The following is a 26084-nucleotide window of genomic DNA, read 5'->3' on the forward strand; positions in this document are numbered from 1 at the left end:
TTTTTTTTTCAATTTTTTATTAGGTTATTTACTTCATTTACATTTCAAATGCTATTCTGAAAGTCCCCTATACCCTCCCCCTCCCCTACTCTCCTACATACCTACTCCCACTTCTTGGCCCTGGTGTTTCCCCTGTACTGGGGCATATAAAGTTTACAAGAGCAAGGGGCCTCTCTTCCCAATAATGGCTGACTAGGCCATCTTCTGCTACAAATGCAGCTAGAGAAAAGAGCTCTGGGGGTACTGGTTAGTTCATATTATTCCACCTATAGGGTTGCAGGCCCCTTCAGCTCCTTGGGTTCTTTCTCTAGCTCCTCCTTTGGGGGACCTGTGTTCCATCCAATAGATGACTGTGAGCATCCACTTCTGTGTTTGCCAGGCATTGGCACAGCCTCACAAGAGACAGCTATATCAGGGTCCTTTCAGCAAAATTTTGCTGATGTATACAATAGTGTCTGCATTTGGTACTACTTGCAATTCCCTCTTTATCCAGGATAGTCTGCTCTCTATCTTTGTGCTGTTTATGATACTTTGACTTTCATGCAGTTATTCTCTTAATTAGAACTCTGATCTTTCTTGGAAGTCAAGGTAATTCACGCTGATGGCATCAATCTGAAGTCTCTCTCTTCCAGAGTTTTATGGTCATTACTTACTTACTTAGCTAGACCCGAGGGGCTCCAGAGACAAAACTGCCTTTTGGTTGATCTTTAAATGGGGCATCTAAGCCAAGAATATCATGGCTGAACACCCATACTAGAATTTTGTTTTTGTTTTTTTCCTAGTTTGGATAGTCTAGCAAATAGCATTCCACATAGACATGGCCCCAACTCTACTTTCTTTGTGTCTGAAGGTCAAATGTTCTTTCAGAGAGTTTTTCCTGAAATATCTTCTAACAACCATGGTATTATCATTCTTGGAGCCAATAGCAGACAATTTCCTTCACAGAGACTTTGTTAACTTTACCCCAGACACTATTGAATTGTATTCTTTACCCTTGTAATAATGCTCTTATCCAATCATCAATAGGGGTTTCTATCACATTCTATTCTTCCCTATATCACCATACTTGTTTGAATTCAAATAAAGGGATCATTTACAAGGTAGTTAGGAATACACAAAAGTTTTTCAAGCAAGTAAAATTGACCCAGCGCAATGGACACCTTGATAAAATATACATCACTGTAGTAAGTTTGGGAAGGACATTATTAACCTTGTTAATACATATGAAAACATGTGTCAAGCATACTTTGACTGGCTCTCCTGCATGTTCACCTTTGATATGGGCCTCTTCATGATAAGGTGAACAATTATTTTTATTAGACTATTGGCACTGATACGATTACCATTATATGTATTTTTGCAGAAGTTCATCTGGTATTATAACTGCTCAAAGGAGATATGCCAGGATCAAAAAGTATACTTTCTCTTAGATCCCAGCCTCAACCACTAAGCTCTACTGCAGCCTACTAATCTCCCCAGGGAAACATGATTGCTGTTGCCAACCATTCTCTTTTCTGTCTTTAATAAACATACAAGGTTGTGGTCACCCTAAAACTGTCAGCAGTGTTTAGTCTGACCTCTGAGAAGGGGACATGTGGGACTGGGAGTCAGACATATCCTTGATAGGCAGAAATATGAAAATGAGGTTCTAGGAAGATGAATATACTTTTTGTTAAATATTATGTTGACCAACTTTCAAGTTCTTCTGTCACTCCTAGCAAAGATGTCATCCAATCCTTTTAATCTTACTACCCATCTTACTTTATGATCTTTGAGAATTTAAAGAAAAAGGTATGATATAGATTTGGGGCTTAGGAGTATACTTGTCTTACACTCTAGATTTTTACCTTGTATTAATCCTTATATTAATCTCTATCTACTACAAAGAAGTAGCTTCATTGATGAGGGTTGAGAATTCAACTAATGTATGAGGATATATGTCTCAGAAGCAATTTAATAATAATATTAAACTAGGAAATTATAGAAATATAATTTATGTTCAATTACAATAGCAGCAATTTACCCTATACACTCTAGGACTTACCTAGCCATAGGTTCTTTACACAGTTACCAATAAGAGATGTTTCCTTTCTGTGGAGCAATCTAATCAGAAAGTACTTGGTTTCTCTCATAATAATCATGCTGCTGTTGTACCAATGGTCATATCTGGACAATCCATTCATCATTATAGCAAACAATGTTCACATCTTGCAAAGACTGTTGATTTCTTTCCTTCTCCACAGGCATACACATTCTACAGCACTTTGAAAGCTTGCTGGCAAATATTAAGCTTACTGACTGTTTGATGTCCTTATTTCCTATGACTCAGATAATGTAGATTCTTCAGCACTAAGGTCTTACTGTTAAGTTCTGAAGCATAACTGACTGTAATAATAACAAGCAGTTTTGTTTCAAGTTTCTATGGACTAAGCTGATAAACAACTCAAAGGTGGGCAACCCACACCTGGCAATGTCCTCTCTGTTCAATAGTGTGCCATGTCTAGAAGGGACCTTACGCTCTTGTAAGAAGATTCTACTTTAATCTTTTCTGGTTAGAGAGGAGATTCTATAATAACGGGTTTCCATGTGGCCTTTTCAAAGATTTTTAATGTTATTTATGTTTATAAGCACTCCTTTACTCTGCCCTCACATGCCACACACTTGCAACCCTTAATTCCCCCTTCCTTTTTAATAACTACTATGTTCTTCTATTCATCCAACCCTGCAAATCTTGCTCTTCCATCTCAGGAGGTTTTCTTCTTTCCCGACTTCCACAGGTACAGTAAAAATATATATATTTAAACATATAAAATTAAAGCTTCAAACTGGCATCCATAGGTCAGAAAGAACTTGGTCTGGATCGATTATTAGCAACTTCATCTATTTACCTGTAAATTTCATTATTTCATTTCTCTGTAGAGGTGACTAAACTACCATTGTCTATATGTAACACATTTTAACTTTTTGTAAGTTGTTGGACATCTAGGTTATTTCTATTTCTCAACTATTTGTTAATATAGCAGCAGTGAACCCCGATAAAGCAGTGTCTCTGTAGTAGGATATAGTGTTTTTAATATATAACTAATAGTTATATAGATGACTCATGCAGTAGGTCTGTTTCTAGTTTTGAGAAGAACTTCTACACTGATTTACAAAGTGGCTGACTCGCTTCAGTCTCAATAGCAGGCTGTCTTGGGGATGAAGACCACTGGTGTGTCATTTGATGCAGACTCATGTGATGTTTTGCTGAAGCAGAATCATGAGATGTTTTGCTGATGTAGACGCATGTGATATTTTGCTGAAGCAAGACAAGCCAGACTTCTGAGAGGACACATGATGTTTGGAGAAATTATAAGTAAGACTCAACAATGGCCACACAATTGCCTTGCTTGCCATTCAGTTATTCATTAGTCTTGCTTCTTAGCTGATCTTTACCTCATTGAGAGAGACATGACAGAGAACTCTTGGTATTCCTGGTGGTTCTGGGTGCTCCTCCTGACTCATGGTGATTCATCAGAGGCCTGGTTGTTTCTGCTAACTCATGCTGTAGTTGCAAATTCCTCTTTCGTGAACTGGTCTGTTGTAATCTTGACACTACTGAACTGGACTGTTGGAATCCTGACAATGGAGATTAGAATCATCTCCAAAGAACTACTTTTAAACAGGTCCAGATCCTCTTGGATCTGGTAAGGGTTTGAGAATCCTTATTAAAATAAGTTTTGAAAAATCTAAACCTATAGACAACCTAAAATGGGCAGCTCCATTCCTAGGGGTGTATCTCAGACTGAATAAAATTCACAAATCCAGTACCTCAAGAACGTTCATCATTCTTTCTTTCTTGATTATGGAAGCAATGTGACCATCAGGTTCACATTCCTATAATGAGCTGTGTCCCTTTCTAATTAAAAAGAACAGAAATAAAACTCTCACCAAAATTGCTTGAGTTAGGAATTGATCTTCATACTCAAAACAGGAATTTGTACAAATACTATTAACAATGAGCCATTAATTTTCATCATTTTGAGGCTCACCCACAAGAACATTGAAATACCTTAGGATAATCATCTCACATTGTTTATACTGCCCAGAAGTAAATAGAGGAATGGATACATTCTCAGCTACAGCACCTCATCATATCACCTTCATCCTTCTGTCTGACTGGCTCTATCCTGCCTTGGTGACCACAACCTGCTCATCATCCACATCTGTCTTCTAAAAAGGCCCAGATTTTTTATATAAAAACAATTACATTGCACACCTCTCATGTCCCAGAAGTCAAAAGTTTGATTTCATTTCAAGTTCTCTATTTCTGCTATATGCAATGTATCCATGCAGGACGACTACCTTAATATCTTTCACTATAATATGTACAATGTAATTACTCACTTCTAATTCTAGCTACATATACTTTAACTTAATGCCTCTTTCTACACATCTATACCTTTCTCTTCAAATTCTCCAATTAATTTCAAGATTATATCTACTTAATGCCCAATTGGCATTCAGCACAGTATTAAGGTTTCAAGCTTTTCTCCCATACAAGTACTAATCAAGCCCAACCCTGTTTAGCTATGGAGATCAGACATGATCAGACAAAGTCAACATAGATCAGTACATCCATAATTTGTCAGTTAGTCTAGTCATAGGTGCTATTCTCACACATGGGTGGGCAACACTGGCTATCCCTAAGGAACATCTTTGTAGTGACTCACACCCAGGGAATCTCCTTTACAATATTATCACATTCAGTGTCAGAATCTGTACCTTTTGATTCTTCATTAAACTATCCTTACTGCATACTACTCTTCCAGGAACAGTTATGTATCACATCAAACACTGTCAAACGTCTCCTCCAGGAAACTCATTTGAAGCTATTCCTAGTATTCTCCAATGCTTCCTCTCTGACACTCTTCACTTTCTTCCAACTAGTCCCATCTAAGTTTATACTCCCTCTACTCTAATGTGGATCCCTCAAAGCCTTTTCTGTTACTATGCCGAAGCTCACAAAGCCGAAGACTATTTCTAATGTGAAACACACTAGTTTATGCCTCCACAGCACCTCTTCTATAGTCCTCATTTATCTACTGACAAAGATTGTTTGTCAGGCACCAAGCATCTGGGAGTTGATGCTTATCTTTGAGGAAACACATAACTATCTTCCAATATCTATTAATCAAAAAATGACTCCAACTCTAACAACAAAGCATGACAACCAACTAGAATGTTTATAGACCATAGGCAACACAGTTTCAATGTTTCTTATACATATAAAAATGTATTTAGAGATCCCACAATTTTGAGGCTTTGTTGCACAATACAGCAAAGGAAGAATGGAAAGCAAAGCTCAAGTTTTGGAGTATACAGAGATTTTATTCCCAACCTACACTTAATAAATAGTTAATCAAGATAAGTCCAAATGTTTGCCGTACTCTACATAGTGATATAGAAATTAACCTCAAATCATTCAGGTGTGTTCTGTAACTTAGATACTGTGATTTTACTGTAATAAAACTTGGAGTGTATAAAAAGAGAAATTAACCTAAAATATGAGCAAATGAATGCAAAATAGGGTACATAGATAATTAAAATGAAATCCCTCTCAAGCAAAATATTAATTCTTCATTCATGTACCAAAAAACTCAACAAAACTGTAAAGATAGGTGCCAGGAGCACAAAACAATCTATATCTAGACTAGAAGAATTTACTGGAGACTCTTCACTATGTTTACTGAGTAACTATACTTTATTGTTACAAATGAAAATAGATAATCAGAATGTATTTTCCAAAGAAAAACCTATTTTCTAACCAAAATCTCAGTGTGATTGTATGCTAGGGAGGTACATAGATAAGAAATATCTACACTCAAATCACTGGGAATAAATAATTAATCAAAGTTGTGTTTCTGATTACATTAAGCCAAAACTGTTTCTGGCACCTAGGTTCATACACTTGTTACTCCAATTTTCTATATTCCCCAATGGTTTAAGAAGCAATTTGTTAAGAGAAAACATTGACTTTTTCCCAGACAAAAATACTAAAGGGAGGAGAATATTATCAAATTTAATTCCCTCTTCAATGCATTTTTCCATTTTATAATTTATAGAGAGTCATAAATATGTTATAGAGAGTAGTAGGGAATCTCAGTGGTTCATTCCTATGCATAAAATGACTAGATACTGAGGCTTTTTCCACCCTCTAGTACAGATACAGAGTGTGAGATATATGATGCTTAAAAACTGCTCACCTGCCAGATTTGTGATGCTAGATCTATTGCAATAATAATTGGGGAATAAATGGCCTTCCAACATTGTTTCATTGGAATTATTGACCTTCCAATTTTTTATGTCTAATGAATGCATTATACACCCAAGAGGAGTAGACAGTGGGAAATAATCAAACTCAGGGCTGAAATCAACCAAGTAGAAACAAAAAGATCTTTACAAAGAATCAACAAAACCAGGAGTGGTTCTTTGAGAAAATCAACAAGATAGATAAACCCTGAGCCAGACTAACCAGAGAGCACAGAGACGGTATCCAAATTAATAATAGCAGAAATGAAAAGGGAGATATAACAATGGAAATGAAGGAAATTTAAATAATCATCTGATTCTACTACAAAAGCCCATACTCAACAAAACTGGAAAATCTGGATGAAATGGACAATTTACTAGACAGATACCAGGTACGAAAGTTAAATCAAGATCAGATAAAACATATAAACCATTCCATAATCCCTAAAGAATAGAAGCAGACATTAAAAGTCTCCCAACAACAACAACAACAACAAAGCCCAGGACAAGATGGTTGTAGTGCAAAATTCTACCAGACCTTTAAAGAAGACCTAATACAAATACTCTTTTTTTAAAAATATTTTTATTAGGTATTTACTTCATTTATATTTTCAATGCTATCCCAAAAGTCCCCCATACCCTCCCCCCCAATCCCCTACCCACCCATTCCCATTCTTTTGGCCCTGGCATTCCCCTGTACTGGGGCACATAAAGTTTGCAAGTCCAATGGGCCTCTCTTTCTAGTGATGGCCGACTAGGCCATCTTTTGATAAATATGCAGCTAGAGTCAAGAGCTCTGGGGTACTGGTTAGTTCATAATGTTGTTCCACCTATAGGGTTGCAGATCCCTTTAGCTCCTTGGGTACTTTCTCTAGCTCCTCCATTGGGGGCCCTGTGATCCATCCAATAGCTGACTGTGAGCATCCACTTCTGTGTTTGCTAGGCCCCAGCATAGTCTCACAAGAGACAGCTATATCTGGGTCCTTTCAGCAAACACTTGCTAGTGTATGCAATGGTGTCAGCGTTTGGAAGCTGATTATTGGATGGATCCCTGGATATGGCAGTCTCTAGATGGTCCATCCTTTCGTCACAGCTCCAATCTTTGTCTCTGTAACTCCTTCCATGGGTGTTTTGTTCCCAATTCTAAGAAGGGTCAAAATGTCCACACTTTGGTCTTTGTTCCTCTTGAGTTTCATGTGTTTAGCACATTGTATCTTATATCTTGGGTATCCTAAGTTTCTTGGCTAATTTCCACTTATCAGTGAGTACATATTGTGTGAATTCCTTTGTGATTAGGTTAACTCACTCAGGATGATGCACTCTAGGTCCATCCATTTGCCTAGGAATTTCATAAATTCATTCTTTTTAATAGCTGAGTAGTACTCCATTGTGTAAATGTACTCACAAATTCTTTTAATTGTTCCACAAAATAGAAACAAAAGGAACACTACCCAATTCATTCTATGGAGCCCAAATTACGCTCATGCATAAACCACACAAAGACCCAAGAGAGGAAGAGAACTTCAGATTAATTGATAATAAAATGATAATAATCAATAGTAAAATTCTTACAAACCAAATGCAAGAACACATCAAAACAACCATTCACCAATATCAAGTAGGCTTCATTCCAGTTATGCAGGGATGATTCAATATATGGAATTCCATCAGTGCAATCCACTACAAAAAATCAAACAAACAAACAAAAAAACCTCAAAAAAAATATCCACTTGATCATTTCAATAGATGCTGAAAAAGCATTTGACAAAATTCAACATCCCTTCATGTTAAAAGTCTTAGAAAGATCCTGAATTCAAGGCCCCTACATTATCATAGTAAAAACAGCAAACCAGTTGCCAACATCAAACTAAATGGAGAGAATCTTGAAGCAATCACATTAAAATCAGGGACTAGACAAGGTTGACCACTCCCTCCCTATCTATTTAATATAGTACTTGAAGTTTTTGGTAGGACAATTGGACAACAAAAGGAGTTCAAAGCGATAAAAAATTGGAAAGGAAGAAGTCAAAATATCACTATTTGCAGATGATATTATAGCATAATTCAGTGACCCCAAATGTAAAACCAGAGAAATCCTAAACCTGATAAACAATTTCAGCAAAATGGCTGGATATAAAATTAACTCAAACAAATCAATAACCTTTATTACTCAAAGAATAAACAGGTTGGGAAAGAAATTAGGGAAACAATGCCCTTCACAATAGTCACAAACAATATAAAATACCTTATTGTGACTCTAACGAAGCAAGTGAAAGATTTGTATGACACTTCAAGTCTCTGAAGACAGAAATCGAGGATGATGGAAATATCTCCCATGCTCATGGTTTGGCAGGATTAATGTAGTAAAAATGCCCATTTTGCTGGAAGCAATCTACAGATTCAATGCAGTGCCCATCAGAATTCCAACCAAGTTCTTCATGAAATAACAAATACAAGATTCTTCCAGTTTTGTTTGTTTGATTATGTAGGCACTTAGTGCTATGAACTTGCTTCTTAGAACTGCATTTATTGTACCCCATAGGTTTGGGGTGTTGTGTTTTCCTTTAGTTCAATCCTAAATCTTAAAAAACAATTCCTTGATTTTTAAAACATTTTTTTTAAATTCTTTTTTTATATGTTACATCTCAACTGAAATTTCCCCCTTCCTCATCTCCTTTCAGTCTTTTCTGTTTACCTGTTCTTTCACCCAGATTCCCTCTACTCCTGCCTTCCTTCAGAAAAGAGCACATCTTCCAGGGACAATTAAACATGGCATGACAAATTACAATAAGACCAGGCACGTGCCATCACAACAAGGTTGGGCAAGGCAACTGAGTAGGTGGAAAGAGTCCCACAAGTAGGCAAAAGAGTCACAGGCAGTCTATGTCCCCTCTGTTAGGATTTCCACAAGATTATCAAAATACTACACCATAAAATAGATGTAGAGGCTATAGGTTAAGTTCCTACAGGCTCCCTGATCTCTGTGAGTTCCCATGAAATGCAATCAGTTAATTTTGTGAGCCCTGTTTGAGAGGGAAGAAATAGGCCAATTCCATGACAGGATTCAAATGGGCAGTGAAGGAGACCAGGCCTAAATCCGTTTCCCGAGAACTGGACAAGTCCAGGCAAACCCAGGTGAGTCAGTTACTGGGAAAATCCCGAGGCAGGCTTCTGGCAGCTAGTCTGAGCCACTTGGCCTGAGGCAAGGGCAATGGGTCAACAACAGTTTTGACTTCCCTAGCAACTGTTTCCAGCCCCATAACTCAGTAATGGTTCTGGAATGTGTATAGAGGTAGACCTAACAGATTAAGATGGTCACCTACCCTGGAATTCCCCTAATGTACTTTAAATTAGACTCAAGCTCACTTCAGGGTGTCTCTATCTTGGTAATGGGAGACCCCACCAGGCTTGCCTTCTGCAGAATAAAACATTCTTTGTGTTTACATAGTATTTTAATCTGGGGTATTAGTCTTCAGCAAATCATGGACCCTTGTGATATGTCCCTAACCTTTCTGGTTTCTCCAAGTCTTCCTCCCCATCCCTTTAAGGACTCCCCAAGCTGTTGCTATGGGATTCTGTATCTGCTCCCATCAGTTGCAGGAAGAAGTCTCTTTGATGACAATTGTATTAGGCTTTGGTCTCAGCACAAACTGTAAGCCAAAAGTATTTTGATCATGTTTATGTCCAATCGCTCCACTTGAGGTCTTGCCTGGTTACAGAAGATGGCAAGTTTAGGCTCCATTTTCTCCATTACTGAATGATTTTATTAAGGTGATTCCCTTAGATTCCATTGAGACTTCCTTTCAATAGATTTCTACCTCACCTCCGAAATGCCCCTCAACTCTAGTAATTTCTCTTAGTATTTTCTCCCTCCACCCCTACCTTGGTGATCCCAGCTTGGTCTTGCTGGGGTCATAGTGACATGGTTCCTGCCCTTGGACAGGGTCCCAATGTGAAACTCTGCAAGTACTATAGGTATAAGTTTTGTTTGTGGAATAATGTACATATTTTCAGACCCACTAGAAGTGGAGGACTCTTCTTTTGAGGAATATCCTCCCTGTTAATATTAAATGACTCCATGATAATTAGAAAGAGCAGGGCTACAGGGTGAGGCTATGTCTCAACAAAATGGCAAACACTGAGACCTTCAGGATAGCCCTTAAGACTATGAATAATAGCCTAAATACATGGGTTTGAAAATGCATATTTTCTCCACTATGCAAAAATAAGGATGCAATATGAGTTATATGAGGGGCTTCATGAATCTAAAGAAATAAAAGTAGCTGCACTATGAGCCAACTTGTTAGAAAATTACTAAGGAAGGAGATATAGAGACTTAGGGAGTGGTGATGGCAAGAGATCTTACTCAGCTAAGTTTTTTTTTGTTGTTGTTTTTTTTTTTTGCTTGTAAGGGGAGATAGATTTCTGAGTTCAGGATCAGCCTAGGACAGAAGAAGGCTAGGCTCAGGCATGGTGGAAATGGTAATTTCTGGGCAGAGTCCCATCCAACTAGTTTATTGTCTTTGATTAACAAAGGTAGACCTCTGAATTCTTTTGTAATGTTAAAAAGAAAAAAAAATGTATGCTTCCTGTCTCCTAAGAATCAAAGGGTCGGGTCTTGGGATGCTTGCTGATTCATAAGATAATCAAGAGGAAAGCCTGCAGTAAATGACTGGATTGATATATAAAATAAAATACTGGACCTCTTTTCTGCAGAAGATGAGCTATTCAGATAAATCTTTTAGGATTAAAAGGACAGAACTGGTTGGAGAACATGGACACACAAGTTGAGGCTGGTCCTTGCACCTTCACCAGATGCCTCTTGTTCCCATCCCACCTAGCCCAAGTTCATCCTCAAAGTCAACTGTCCTTCCTTCACAGTGTTGTGCCCAGATTGCAAAATCCCCGAGGAGACCACCAGGAACCACAACTCCAAAGCAAGCATATGAGAGTCTTTAGAAGGCATTTCCTAGCCTTGCCATTACATGATTGGTAAGAGGTTTATGGGGAAGTTGATTGGTTTGTTTTAGGCTCCAAGGCCACAAATGGCTCTGGCCCAGCTGGGAGAGGAGTAATTAGTACCCTTTGTGGTACTTTGTGACTCCCAAGGGTCATTTAGGTGGGGGAGGGTTGCTAGGAAGTGGTGTCTACTAAGTGCAGAAAAGTATATATCAGGACTGGTGACTCTCAGCAGCTGCAGCTGGCCGGACATTTCACACAGGGACTTGGTTCTTTGTTTAATACTTATGTTTCTGGTCTTTTTTTAGGTCTATCACCAGGAAGATCCTTGTGTTTCTCTTTCAGACCTTCTTGTTAGCCTTTCTTGGTCTGTGGACTGTAACATGTTTGTCATTTACTTATAGCCAATAACCACAGAACGTGTTAATCTTTCTGTGAGGATATTCTCAAGATCCATCCACTTGCATGTAAATTCAGGATGTTAGTATTGTTAACAGCAGGGTAATACTCCATTGTGTAAATGGATCATTTTTTTATCAGTTCTTCAGTTTAGGTATATCTAGATTGTTTCTAATTTCTGGCTCTTATGAATAAAGCTGCTATAAGCATAGTTTAGAATGTGTCCTTATGATGGGAGGATCCTTTGAGTATATGTCTTGGAGTGTATGTCTGGGTATTGAGGTAGATCAATTTCCAATTTTCAGAGAAACTACCATATTAACTTCCATAGTGGCTGTACAAGTTTGAACTTCCATGAGCAATGTAGTAGTGTTCCCCTTGTTACACATCCTCACCAACATGAGTTATTACTTGTTTTTTCTTTTGGGTTTTTTTGTTTTTGTTTTGTTTGTTTTATTTTCATAATTCTGACAGGTATAATATGGAATCTGAAAGGAGTCTTGACTTAAACTTCCATATGTTAAATAATATTACTCAACCATTTGAGATCCCTCTGTTGAGAATTCTGTTTGCATCTGTACCCCATTTTTTAAGTGAATTATTTAGTTTGTTGATGTCTAGTTTCTTGAGTTCTTTATGTATTTTGGAAATTTGACCTCTGTCAGATGTATATGTTGAACCATCCCTGGAAATGGGATGAAGCCTACTTGATCATGGTGAATGATTTTATTGATAGGTTCTTAGATTCTGTTGGCAAGTATTTTGTTGAGTACTTTTACATCAAGGTTCATGAGAGAAATTGTTCTATAAATTTTTCCTTTATTGAATCTTTGTGTGGCTTACCTGTGAGGGTGAATGTGGGCACATAATGAATTTAACAATGGTCCCTTATTTCTATTTTGTGGTGCAATGTGAGGAGTATAGATATTAGGTCTTCCTTGAATGTCTAGTTGAATTCTGTACTGGAAATTTTTTTCTTTCTTTTTCTTTCTTCTTTTTTTTTTCTTTTTGAGGGGGAGACGTTTTAATACTGCTTCTATTTTTTAATAGTTATATCTTTATTTAAATTATTTCTCTGGTCTTGATTTAACTTTGGTAAGTAGTATCTAATGAGAAAATAAACCATTTCTTTTAGATTTTCTAATTTTGTAGAGTACAGGTTTTTGAACTATGACATAATGATTCTTTGGATTTACCCAGTGTCTATTGTTATGCCTCATTTTTCCTTTCTGATTTTGCCAATTTTGGTACTTTTTCTCTGCCTTTTAATTAGTTTTGATAATAATCTGTCAATCTTGTTGATTTTCTTTTTTAAAAATCTTTTATTTTATTTATATATTTTACACTCCAGATTTTATTCCCTCCTAGTCCACCCACCGACTGTTCCACATTCCATACCTCCTCCCCACCCCCTGTCTTTATGAGGATGTCCCCACCCCACACACCACCAGACCCCTAAACTCCCTGAGGCCTACAGTCTCTTGAGAGTTATGTACATCTTCTCTGACTGAACAAAGACCCAGCAATCCTCTGATGTATATGAGTTGGGGGCCTCATATCACCTGGTTGATGGTCCAGTGTCTGGGAGATCTCGGGGGTCCAGGGTAATTGAGACTGCTGGTCCTCCTACAGGGTCACCCTCTTCTCCTCAGCTTCTTCCAGCTTTTCTCTAATTCAACCACAGTTGTCAGCAGCTTCTGTCCATTGGTTGGGTTCAAATATCTACATCAGACTCTTTTAGCTGCTTGTTGATTTTCTTAAAGAACCAATTATTTATTTCATTGAGTTTTTGTATTGTTCTCTTTGTTTCTTTTCTTTTTGTTTCTTATTTGCAACCTCAGTTTGATTATATTCTGCCATCTCTTCTCTTGGATGTGTTTACTTCATTTTTTAGGGTTTTTAGCTGCATAATTAAGTTGCTAGTATGAGATCACTCCAGTTTCTGCATGAATACACTTAGTGCTATGAACTTTCCTCTTAGTACTGCTTTCATTGTGTCCCATAATTCTGAGTATATTGTGCATTCATTTTCAATGAACTATAAGAAGTCTTTAATTTCTTTAATTCCCCTTTGACCCTGAAGTCATTTTGTAGGAAGTGGTTCACTTTCTGTGAATTTGTAGGCTTTCTGTTGTGTCTATTTCTGTTGACTTCCAGTTTTAATCAATAGTAGCCTGATAGGATGCTAGGGCTTATTTAAATTTTCTTGTGTCTTTTGAGACTTGATTTGTGGCCAGGTTTATGGTGAATTTTTGAGAAGGTTTTGTAAGGTGTTGAGAAAAAGGCATATCCTTTGTATCTGGGTAAAATGTTATATAGATATCTGTTAGGTCCATTTAATTCATAGTGTTTGTTAGCACCAGTATTTCTTTGTTTAGTTTTTATCTGGATGACCAGTTCAACAGTGAGAGTATCAAAGCCTTCTACTGTTAATATATGGAGTTTATTGTGTGATTAAAATTTTAGTAATGTTTCTTTTACAAATGTGAGTGTACTTGCATTTGTGGCACAGAGGCCAAGAATTAAAAAGTCATCTTGGTGAATTTTTCCTTTTAATTGTCTTTTGCCATCTCTTTTGATATCTATTTTTGCCAGATATTAAGGAAGCTTACACCTGCTTGCTTCTGTGGTCGATTTACTTGTAATATCTTTTTCAATCCTTTCCTCTGAGATAATGTCTATCTCTGATGTTGAGGAATAATTCTTTATTTTTCCATAGAATTGTCATGTATGGACATATCAATTTCAATTTTATTTATTTTTTTCATTTTTATTAGATATTTTCTTATTTACATTTCAAATGCTATCCTGAAATTCCCCCCAGAACTCCCAGTGACTGAGCCACCAACACTTGACTCCAGCTGCATATGTAGCAGAGGATGGCCCTGTCATACAATAATCCTTGGTCCTATAAAGGCTCCATAGATGTCCCAGTGTAGGGGTTTCGAGGGCAGGGAGGTGGGAGTGGGTGGATGGTTGGAAGAACACCCTCATAGAAGAAGGGGGAGGGTTGATGTGATAGGGTGTTTCCGGAAGGGAGGGAAACCGGGAAAGTGTATAACTTTTGAAATGTAAATAAAGAAAATAACCAGAAAAAAAGAATAAAAAGAAAAAAATCCTTTACTCTTCCACAATTAAAGGGATTGACCCAGCATTCGAAACATTTGATGGATCTACAGATTATTGAGTATCTTATATCCTGGGAAATCTGTAAATAAATAGTAATGCACAAAGTTTGTAAAAACAAAATTGTAATAGAAAATAACAACTTTTTTTTCCTGGTGACCTCCCTAGGAAAACACTATGAATGTTTTTCTAATTTTTATTTCTTAATGATATAATGAGGAAGAGTTGTGGTTTACAATGAAAAAGAACACAGGTCATCATGGTGGGGAAGATAAGGTGGCCTGTTCTATTGCTTTTAAAATCAAGACTCAGGCTGAGATTAATGGTTGTTTGCTCTTTACTTCTTTTATTCTTCAAATTCAGTCGTAGACACAATCCATGTAATGGTGTTGCCCTCATTTATTACAGATCTATAATAAGCCTGTCTAGAATCTCCCTTAGTGCCATCAGTAGAGGTTTGTCTGTGAGCAGACTTGCTCACATAAAGCTGGCATTCTGTATTAATTGCCACAAACAAGCCCTACCATCATGACTCAGATCATGCCACACGCAGAAACTTTGTACATCATCTCCCCGTAAGGCCATGGACTTGGCTTAAAGCAAAATATATTAAGTACATCTGCGAGTCATTGTAGTCTTTCACAATATGAGCTGTTTCTAACTCTAGTGCCTACAGCCCTGAAACAATCTCTTAAGTGTTAGGTATTTATAATGCAACCAGTTTGGCTCTAAAGAAGTTTTCTAGCCAAAGCCCTCCAGTATGTTACCTACAGCATAGCCATCCTCCTTGCCCGGTTTTACTTCATGCCTTCAGATTTACTCATTAGAAAATAGAAAGGATTTTACATGTCTAATACTTTGGAATCTGTATTGGAACTTAAATGCCACCTTTGTGGCTTCATACAATGAAATTTTAAACCTTCTTACAGGGTTTCACAAACTTGCAACACATTGCCTCTCCTGAGGATCTCTCTGTAACCTTATGGAAAACTTAAAAGGTGTTGTTGTTCTTCTATCTCCCTTCCTACAAAACTAGTGCCACTTGTACAATGCTACCACATTTTCTACCAAGGTAGGCTCCTGTTTTCCACTTGAATGGTTAAAGAGTTAATGGCCCCAAACCCTAAAGTGAGAAGGAATTTTTATAGCTACTAACACATACCGGTTACCAGGCTTCAGGAAGCTCCTAATGATATATAAAGTAATGGTGTGGTCTCTTAAGCTAAGGTTATGCTGCTACCATCTGCAGACTGCTAAGATCCAGGAGGTTTCTTACAAGGGACTACAATAGATGGTGAGGTCACATAAATTAGAAGTTCCCTTCTTCTGAGTAGGACATCAACCCCTCTTGCTAAGGTCACAGCAATCTCCATTGGAAATTACAACTTTGAGAATGCAAGAGAAAAGACCTGCAGATACAATTTTCCTGGGCAAAAAATTCCACTGACAACAAAATCCTAAGGCCCCTGTGCCACAGGTCCACTGTCCTTATTCTTGAGGAGAGACTGTCACACTTCATTGTTCTGATTAAAGGACAACCCGCTCCTGTTGAAGGTCCATATATCCTTTCTTTTGTTTCCATATCACCTTGATCAATCCCATTCTAACAATCAGTGTCTCCAAAGTGATTCTAGATAATTCAAGTTGAAAGAGAATATTAACCAAAACAACTTAATATTATCTAGATCTAAATATGTTTTTTCTTGTAACACACTTCATTGTAAGCAACATTTCTCTAAGGAAGAACCAGTTAAAAGAGGTAGTCAGACCATTTTATTATTTATTATTATTTATTAGCTGTTTTGTTTTTATAGTTAATTTTTTTAAGAATTCCAATTCATGCTAAGTTCTATTAAAGTTGTACTTGTTTGCATCAGGGAACACTGGTCCTTGAACAGATTTGATAAATATCTGTAAGGGTTACACTAGTAAAGACTGTATAGAGATAAGATCTAATGGCTTACAGACTTGAAAAAAGTTTAGGAAGTAGAGAAACATAGCAGTTTTGAATTCTAAAGCAGAAACCAGGCATGGTTGGAAAATGTAGCATGTAAAACCACAACGTTTCTGAATAATCCCAAGACCAGAGTACTTCGCTTGCTAGGAGCTATTCAACAGTAAAGCCTTGGTGTTCATCTATGTAAAACAAAGTATTGTTAGATAAGCCTATTTAAATACTAGAGATACAGTAAAATACCATATGTTTTTGTTGCATGGTAAAAATAAATTGGACTTGTAGTAAGGTAGAAGGCCACAGTTTTGACTCACTTTCATAGTGCCCATGTTCCTCTGCTCTGTCTGTACTAGTAGGAAATGTCAATAAAGGACCTATTCAGCACAAAATAACTTAACCACCAAGGTGAAGCATGTTTTGACTTGTTCACTGTTAATATGACTGTTATCTTTGAAATCAAATATGTTCTATTAGCTTTAAAATCAGTTCCATGGACTTAGGTGATGTTTGTAAGCTTGCCTGAGTATCTGTGACAGGAGATGTTCTTGGCTACAAAAATGGAAGCTTTTGATAATTTTTGGTTAATATGATATATTTATTAAAATAGCCTTCAAGACATCTGTATTTGAATGTTAAATTGTCACTCTTATGTACCTAATATGAAAAATAAAGCAACTCACAATGTTCCTTGGGTGTTGTCAAAGACTCATGAGCATAAAACTCAATATGGGTGACTTTTACTGAGGCTTTGAGTACCAATGGTCTAAAACCAATGAAATATATATGACCTTCATCCAAGTGTCATTGAAAATTTTAGAATATATAAAACCCTGAAGGTAAAAAGGTCTATGACATAGCTATTTACTCAAAGCAAGTAATTTCTATCAGTCTTTATGAGGAAGACAGAGTTGTGGCTACTCACAGTATAATTTGTTTTAGTCACAGGATGAACATGAGATGAACCACGTACATAGAACTAACTGTATCAGTGAACCTAAAAAATAAGATAAACCATGAACTTAGAACTATATTAGTGTTCATGGTATCTAGGCTACTTAACCCTGAGGGAAAAATAATGGGAATTGACACGTCTTTTTCCTCCTGCCAGTGTGTAACCTCAGGGTTACTGGGATAGACTATATAAGAGGTAGAAAATAAGGACATAGAAGGCTTCCAACTCCAGTGAAGCATCTTCCCGGAATCCACAGCTAAGCCTGGGTAGGACTCTGAAGAGATGCTCCCTTCTTTGATCCAACCATGCTCCTGTAAGTGACTGTTTACAACATTTCTTCCACACGGCTTAGGTACTGAATTATATTGCAGAGGTGGTGGACAGTTAGCTTTTCTGGTATTATTCTTTTCTTATCAGGAATGAAGGACATTGATTAATAACTAACCAGGAGAAGTAAAGCCCAGTGGATCTGAGAAACCCTTTCTAGTCATTATTATTGGAGCAAATGCACAGTGCATTTATGGATCTTTGTTTCTTAAAGAGAGGTAATCTTAGCCTAGAGTCATGCAGCAGTGTCTAGAGAAATTTTGCATTTTCTTAGGTGACTGAAGTAGAGAATATGAACATTACTAATGTGTTGTATGAGAAATCATTATGATTCCGCATAACCTTAAATAGTCAGGAGATACCAATAACATGGAATATCTTTCTCAAAAAGTCAAAATTCCAGAAATTGATAAATGACATGTTCACGTATGACAGATTTTCCACAGTGTTGCTATTTATCCTTCCACACTAAACAAAAAACAAACAAACAAACAAAAACAAACAAAAAAACTAAGGAACATCAGTTTTTTGTTTGTTTGTTTGTTTATTTATTTATTTATTTATTTATTTATTTATTTTTCACTCCATATTTTATTTCCCCCCTCCACCCTCCAACTGCTCTCCACATCCCATACCTCCTTCCCAAACCCCTGTCTTCATGAGGATGTTCCAACTCCTTATCCCACCTGACATCAAAACTCCCTGGGGCTTCCAATCTCTTGAGGGTTAGGTGCATCATCTCAGAATGAACACAGACCCAGCAGTCCTCTGCTCTATATGTGTTAGGGGCCTCCTGTCAGCTGGTGTATGCTACCTGGTTCGTGGTCTAGTGTTTGAGAGATTTCTGGGGTCCAGATTGAGACTGCTGGTCCTCCTACAGGGTTGCCCTCCTCCTCAGCTTCTTTCAGTCTTGCCCTAATTCAACAACAGGGAAACTCAGCTGCTTCTGTCCATTGGTTGTGTGCAACTAAATGACTCTGACTCTTTCAGCTGCTTGTTGGGTCTTCTAGAGTGCAGTCATGCTAGGTTCCTTTTTGTAAGTGCTCAATAGCCTCAATAAAAGTGTCAGGCCTTGGGACCTGTCCTTGAGCTAGATTCCTCTTTGGGCCTGTCTCTGCACCTTCTGATCCTCAGGCTCATCTCCATTTCCATCTCTGTAATACTTTCAGACAGGAACAATTATGGGTCAGAGGTGTGACTGGGGCATGGCAACCCCACCCTCATTTGATGACCTGTCTTCCTGTTGGAGGTGGGCTCTATAAGTTCCCTCTGTCTACTGTTGGACATTTCATCTTAGGTCCCTCCCTTTGAGTCCTGAGAGTCTCTCACCTCCCAGGTCTCTGGTGTATTCTGGAGTGTCCCCCCAAACTCCCATTTCAGGAGGTTGCCTGTTTTGATTCTTTCTGCTGGCCGTTAGGGCTTCAGTCCTTTTCCCGTACCCAATACCAGATCAGGTTCTTCTCTCCCCTATCCAGTACTAACCCCCACCCCGCACCATCCACTTTCCTTCCCAGATCCCTTTCTTCCTCCCACTTCAAGACATTTTGATAATATTACAAAGACTTCTTCTACTAGTAGTATTATTACAAACAGCAAGTTTACAGAGAAAATCATTGCAAGCTTTGGGGGAAACTCTTGAATAGGAATATTCTCAGGAACCAGTGGATTCAGCGTACAGAATTCTTTTTCTGAGAGGATTCTCTTCTTCCTAGGGATTGAGAAGCAGGCAGTCATGTGCTTATTCTTAGCATCAAGAAGACTTGGTAAAAGTTATTGTGCTATCCTTGCAAACATGCTTTGTTTTCACTGAGTGCAAGTCAGAATCTTGCAGAGTGACAGCTGAAAGTCAATGTAGGTGCTCAAAACCTTAACTACGTAAAGAAATGAAAGTCATTGCATTCACTCACAATTTGTGGAAACCCCAAATGCTTGGAACTTTCAGAATCATATCTGACAGAAATTTAAAGATGTGAGAAGGTACCAATTTCTCAAGTATGTAGTTGTTCAAATTAATTATTTTGTTGCATTTTACAGTGGAAGATGTTATTCACTCCCATAGCTTTATAGTGCCAGATCATACAGAGGAGGACAATGGGCAGGGAAATTATTACTGTTGAAAAACTCAGATGAGTATCTCTCATTGTACATAGCTCCTGTTTCTATATAACAGGGACTCTCCTGTTGCTGCTGATGTCAAATCTCTTCCTGTGGGAGAAGGTGTCCTCTGTACCCATAAATGCCAGTGAGGCTGTTCTCAGTGACCTGAAGGACTTGTTTGATAATGCCACTGTACTTTCTGGAGAGATGGCTAAGCTTGGTGTAAGCATGCGCAAAGAATTTGTAAGTACCTCATTATCCCATGACTTTTCCTAAAAAGGAACTTTCCAGCTGAGCAGTGCATTACAAGGCAATTTAATGGAAAATATCATTAAACAAGTTTTATTTATTGATTTTAATTAACTAATTAATTTTATTTTATTATTATCATTTTTTTTTTTAAATTTAAAGACAGGGTTTCTCTGTGTAGCCTTGGTTGTTCTGGAACTCACTTTGTAGACCAGGCTAGCCTCCAACTCAGAAATCTGCCTGCCTCTGCCTCCAGAGTGCTGTAAGTCACCATGCCTGGCTGCGAGTGGGATTGGGGTGGGGGAATGGGAGACTTTTGGGATAACATTGGAAATGTAAACGAAGAAAATACCTAATAAATAAAAAAAATTAAAAATTAAAAAATATTTGATCATCAGCACAATAAAGGTCACATGTGGGAAGTCAATAATGAATTTACTCAATGGTAAATTGAGTTGAACAACTTTAACATCAGAATAATGTCTATTCTCAGTGCTTTTGTTCAGCATAGTCACAAGAGACCCAGCCAAATCCATAAGGCAAGAAAATAAATAAATTTAAAAAATAAAGCAAAAAAGTTTTTAATACCTCTTTCAAACATAGAAGAAGGTAGAAGGTACTCGAAAGTGAAAAGGGAGAATATGGAAGTTTCATGATAGCTCAAAAATGTATGAAACCATTCAATAGTTTTAATTATTTGCCTCTGTGTAACTATTCTAAAAATACACATACAAGAAAAATTTCTCATATTTATAGTTCTGACATAAAATCTTAAATGATATGGCTGGTGATAAACTATGACTCCCTTACCCTGTTTAGAGCAGGTTAGTCTGTACAGCCTCTTTGATTAGCACACTTCAGATATCATAAAGGAAAAATGTGTTATGAGGAGTTGAATGAAATGAATACAACTAATCAAAACTTGCAAGATGTTGAGATGGGAAGTAGGTAAATTGCCTTCTTGGAAATGTCTTGGGCTAGCTGCTTTGTAAAGCTCTCCAGTGCATGAATTTATGGAATGGGAGGGGTTCCTAGAAAATGTGTCTACATTTGCAATAAAATGTATTTATGCTGTTTACAGAAATATTTTATTTTGTTCCTTCATTTAGTTCATGAACTCATTCTCTTCAGACAAGTTCAATAAGATTGTAAGTGCCTCACTGATTTCTGTCTTCATCTCCCAAAGCATTCATGTTAATTATTGCACTATACCTTGCCTGAGAACGCAGCAAGATCCAATCCAAATAAAACACTTCTCCAGGTGAAAGAAAGCCTTAGCCTCTATAAGCAGCTTGGAAATGGGACTGCTTCTGAGAATAGGGTTTGCAAACAATAAAATCAGTATTCAAGTTATTATCAAATTTATGTTTTTATTTTTTAAACACTCATACTTATAGCTTAAAATTGTAAGAATTTTGCCAGGAAAAGAATTTTGATTATAAGGTCAAAAAATATAAATATTAATTAATCTCTTCTTGTTATGAATTTTATTGCTGCTTATTATCTCCTAAAATGGCCTCTTTTTATGTCTAAGGTTATTAAAATTAACACAATTTCTTTCAGAATTTATGATAGAATTTAAATGGTATAGTATATATATATACACTAGAAAGAAAGTGAATAATTTTTATAATACTGAGTTAAAGGTAAATGAATTTGAAATGATAGCAAACAAAAATAGATAAATAATCATACATATTTACTATAGCCTTAGACTCAAATCGCACTGAAAGACAAAATTTGAAAAATGTTATGCTTTTATTTTTGTCATGTTTAAGGGTTCTCTTCAATTTACATAACACAGATTTTGAGATTAGTGATAGAACAAAACAGGATTAGTATTGTGTCCTCTTGTTCTTTTTGTATCAATTCATAATGCTAATTTAACTCAGATTTCTTTTTGAACATTTTCAGATATTAGATTTGCACAAGAGTACGGAGAAAATAACCCAGGCTTTCAACAGCTGCCACACTGTTCCCATCAACGTTCCTGAAACAGTAGAGGATGTCCGAAAGACATCGGTGAGACCTCTACATTTATCCTAAAAGGCTAAAGCAATCCCCTGGCTTTGATAAGCTGGCAAGTTCTTATGAGCACTGAGAGGGGTATAGTAATCAGAAGAGTAGGATCAATGAGTAAGAGTGCACAATGAAATAAAAATCATGGTATCCTCTTGAGAAATTATAAAGGAAATCAAATATTAAATAATCTTGTAGCAGATCTATATAAGCTAAACATTTAAGGGAGCATATTTTACCAATGTCTTCACACTGAGCATTGGCTTATTATGTTGTAGGAAACTTTGAGCTGAAGTCCACATCTATTTTAAAAACCCATTCATGTATAGGCCTAAGACAGATAAACCCAGTTTTCTTTGATTAATAACGTCTCCACATTGGCATATTGTCATTAGTGACCACCACGGTAACTTTTCTTGGATCCCAGGGATCTCCAGTTTTTCATTTGCTTCTTACTCATGTCTCCCAAATTCCATGAATGTTAGAATTCCTTCTGTATATTACCTGGAAGTGCCTGGACAAAGGAGACCTATAAATACTATCTTTGTTTCTCCCAAGAAAATGACTTCTTCAGTTGTCATGAAGTGTTAGATACATCACAGCAACTCTACCTAAGTCTTGTTATGATCTCTCCTTTCTTCCCTATGTCCATAGACTGCACTCAGATAGATTACTTAGCTATCATTTAAAAATAATAAAGTGAAAGGAGAGGAAGATGGAGACCTAATGTTTCTGGAAACTTACTCTATTGTAGAAATGCCACAGTGCTTCAATTGAGAGTGCTTCAATTAATCCTGCCCAAATGCAACTCAGACAAGGACATGGATAGATTGAAATGTTTTGTGGACCTTGTGTCATCAACTGGCCTAGTGATAATAGAATTCTGAGCCTCATTTGAATCAAGCACACACTTTTAGTCATATGCTCCTGGCATATGATACATACCTGTATTGTCATCACTTCCACATAGTCCTTTCCTTCATTCTCACATTTCTCTTAAAGTATCTACTAAATCCTGCTTTACTTGTTGTTCTCCTCAGCACTAGATTAGTTAAAAGACAGCAACATAGCAAACATTTTCAAATCAGTTATGAGGTACATATATAATTCTGACCTATTCCTAAGGGTAAAATTTCAATTATGGTTTCTGTACATTCAATGAGCTCCATTGTCCTTCAGGTATACTTGTTGACGTTGGTCTGTTCTGTTAGAGGCATTGGTGTTGTAGGCTGAAGAACCATATTTATAAATGACAGGTCGTCTTCAAGGTACCTTTCTATTAATATCCTAAACTTTATAATGAGTTTTTAAAATATAATTTTGTCAGCATTCTATTCACTGGTGTCATAAATATGATTTAAGTATTTGCAGTTGAAACTGGTAGTATCTGTCCTTCTGATTCAAGACTAGTAGACAGCCCCTCACTCTCAAGAAAGCCTTATTAGGGTTTCATGGAGAAACAAAATAGTTTTTGGTAAGGAATATAATGCCTTACCAAAAAGGCTGATGATAGATTTCAGACAAAAAAAAAAAAAAAAAAAAAAAAGAACATGTTCAATAATATAGTTCATTATAAATTATTTACATAAACTATTTCATTTTTGCAAACTACAGGTGACCAGTCTAACTTTTACACTGCTACATCATTTTCATTTCCAGAAAAAAATTTTTTTTCTCCATTAGGACAGCAAATAGATGTGTTCGTTCAAGTTTTTTTGATTAAAAGCAACATGTAAATAATGCTCTATGTTTCATTTATCTTAATATGGTTGTTCAACAACTGTTTCATAGTTTGAAGACTTTTTGAAAATGGTGCTCCATACGTTGCTGGCCTGGAAAGAACCTCTGAAACATCTAGTGACAGAACTCAGTGCTTTGCCAGAATGCCCTTATAGGATCCTATCAAAGGCCAAAGCCATTGAGGCTAAAAACAAAGACCTTCTAGAGTACATCATAAGAATAATATCCATTGTGAGTAATTTTCTTACTCTTCAATTTTGTCTTTTATGAATGATGTGACTTCTGTAGTGAATGATATATTTTGAAACACTTCACTCTGCAAGATCAAAAGTTAGGCATCTAACCTTCTATTAAAAACTCTCCATTACAAGATATACACAGAGAATAGCAAGTCCTCAAGTCATCTTTAATGCCCATTTCTTCGATTGAGTACTCACAAATAACTCATTTGATATTCTTCTATCAATGACCTGCTTCTTACATGAAAGAACTGCCCTCCATTTTTCCATTGTCCATTTGACAAACAGAAGGATAGGCTCAAGTATCAGAATCCTGGATTACCTTCTTTGTAATTGCAAGTGATATACTTTATTTATCATCAAACAACCTAGGGGGAATATATAAATATATATGTGTGTGTGTGTGTGTGTATGTATGTATGTATGTATATGTATATGTGTGTATAGACATATATATAAACATATACATATATATGTATATATAAAATCTTGCTTCTAGATTACATAAAGACAGTATCCTGTCACAGAAGCAGAAATCTATGCCTGTGACTGAAATTTCACATTTATAATATTTTCTTAAATGTAATTCAGCCTTTAGAAGGCATAGGTCCAAGGAATACAAACACTAATAATAAGTATCATATCTGGTCAATAGGTTAATCCTGCAATCAAAGAAAATGAAGACTACCCGACCTGGTCAGATTTGGACTCCCTGAAGGCAGCTGATAAAGAAACTCAATTTTTTGCTCTTTATATGTTTTCCTTCTGCCTGCGTCTTGACCTAGAAACAATTGATTTTCTAGTCAATTTCCTAAAATGTCTGCTTCTTTATGATGATGTCTGCTACTCAGAATTTTGAGATATTACATGATCCATCTTTTGGAATCTTCTTCTAGTCTTTGCCCTTTGAATATATGATTAAATCTAATGTAAATCTATAAGTAAAAAGAGACAACAGATATATCTAGTTGTTAAGGAAGTTTTAAATTTAAGTGGCAGAATATGTATCAATAAAGTAGTAAAAACCTAAAAGAAGTCTCTCTTTCTCAACTCATTTTCAGCTGTTGCTTTCTGAATTCTTGTCTTCTTATCAATATTGTAGGTATATTTATTCTAGTCTCTTTAGCCTCTGTATATGATATCTCATATGGTCTCGTTACAACATCTTGTATTCAAATTACTTAATATATTTCAGCATTCTTCTGTGGCTTAAGTCACATTCCAGGCAAGGCTGTGTTCATCCATTCCTGCAAAGTTTGTCCCATTCCTACCTCTCTCTATTTGATCTTTTATTCCAAGATGGAATAAAGAAGTAAGGAAAGGGAGAAGTTCATTCATTGCCAACTTGTGTGATAAAATCAAAGACTGCAGAGAAATTCTTTTAATTTTTTTCTTTTATTGAAAATAGATTTTCTCTCATATATTATCTTGATTACATATTATCCACCTCTCTCTGCTCTTTCCAGTTCTACCCTCTCTTCCCTCTGTTCTGGATCCATTCTCTTTCTATTTCTGATTAAAAAACAAACAGGGTTCTAAGGTATAATAATAAATATAATCTCATTAATAAAATAAGATATAACACAAATTAACACATCATAATTGAGTGAAACAAGCACATGGTAGGAAAAAGCCTAACAGCAGTCACAAAGAAGAGAGGCCTACTTGTTTGTACATTGTAGAATCTCGTAAACAGCATAAACTATAAGGAATAATATACACACAAAGGACT

General features: G+C 36.6%; 1 protein-coding gene across 2 annotated transcripts; it reads left to right on the top strand.

Annotated features, from left to right (window-relative positions):
• The first annotated feature begins 17963 nt into the window (after positions 1-17963).
• Positions 17964-25211, top strand: LOC110307551 (prolactin-7D1). 2 transcript variants are annotated; one of them, XM_021179786.1, is made up of 7 exons: positions 17964-17994; positions 18809-18811; positions 20179-20348; positions 21464-21502; positions 22269-22376; positions 24165-24344; positions 25008-25211. In XM_021179786.1, exons 1-7 carry the CDS (start codon positions 17964-17966, stop codon positions 25209-25211), a joined length of 735 nt encoding a protein of 244 aa, XP_021035445.1. The 2 variants fall into 2 exon arrangements, with proteins under 2 accessions (XP_021035445.1, XP_029324026.1); XM_029468166.1 differs by lacking the exon at positions 18809-18811.
• The last annotated feature ends 873 nt before the right edge of the window (positions 25212-26084 follow it).

This window comes from Mus caroli, unplaced genomic scaffold (genome assembly GCF_978045245.1).
Source record: "Mus caroli unplaced genomic scaffold, Mus_caroli_1 scaffold_15, whole genome shotgun sequence".
Lineage (NCBI taxonomy): Eukaryota > Metazoa > Chordata > Mammalia > Rodentia > Muridae > Mus > Mus caroli.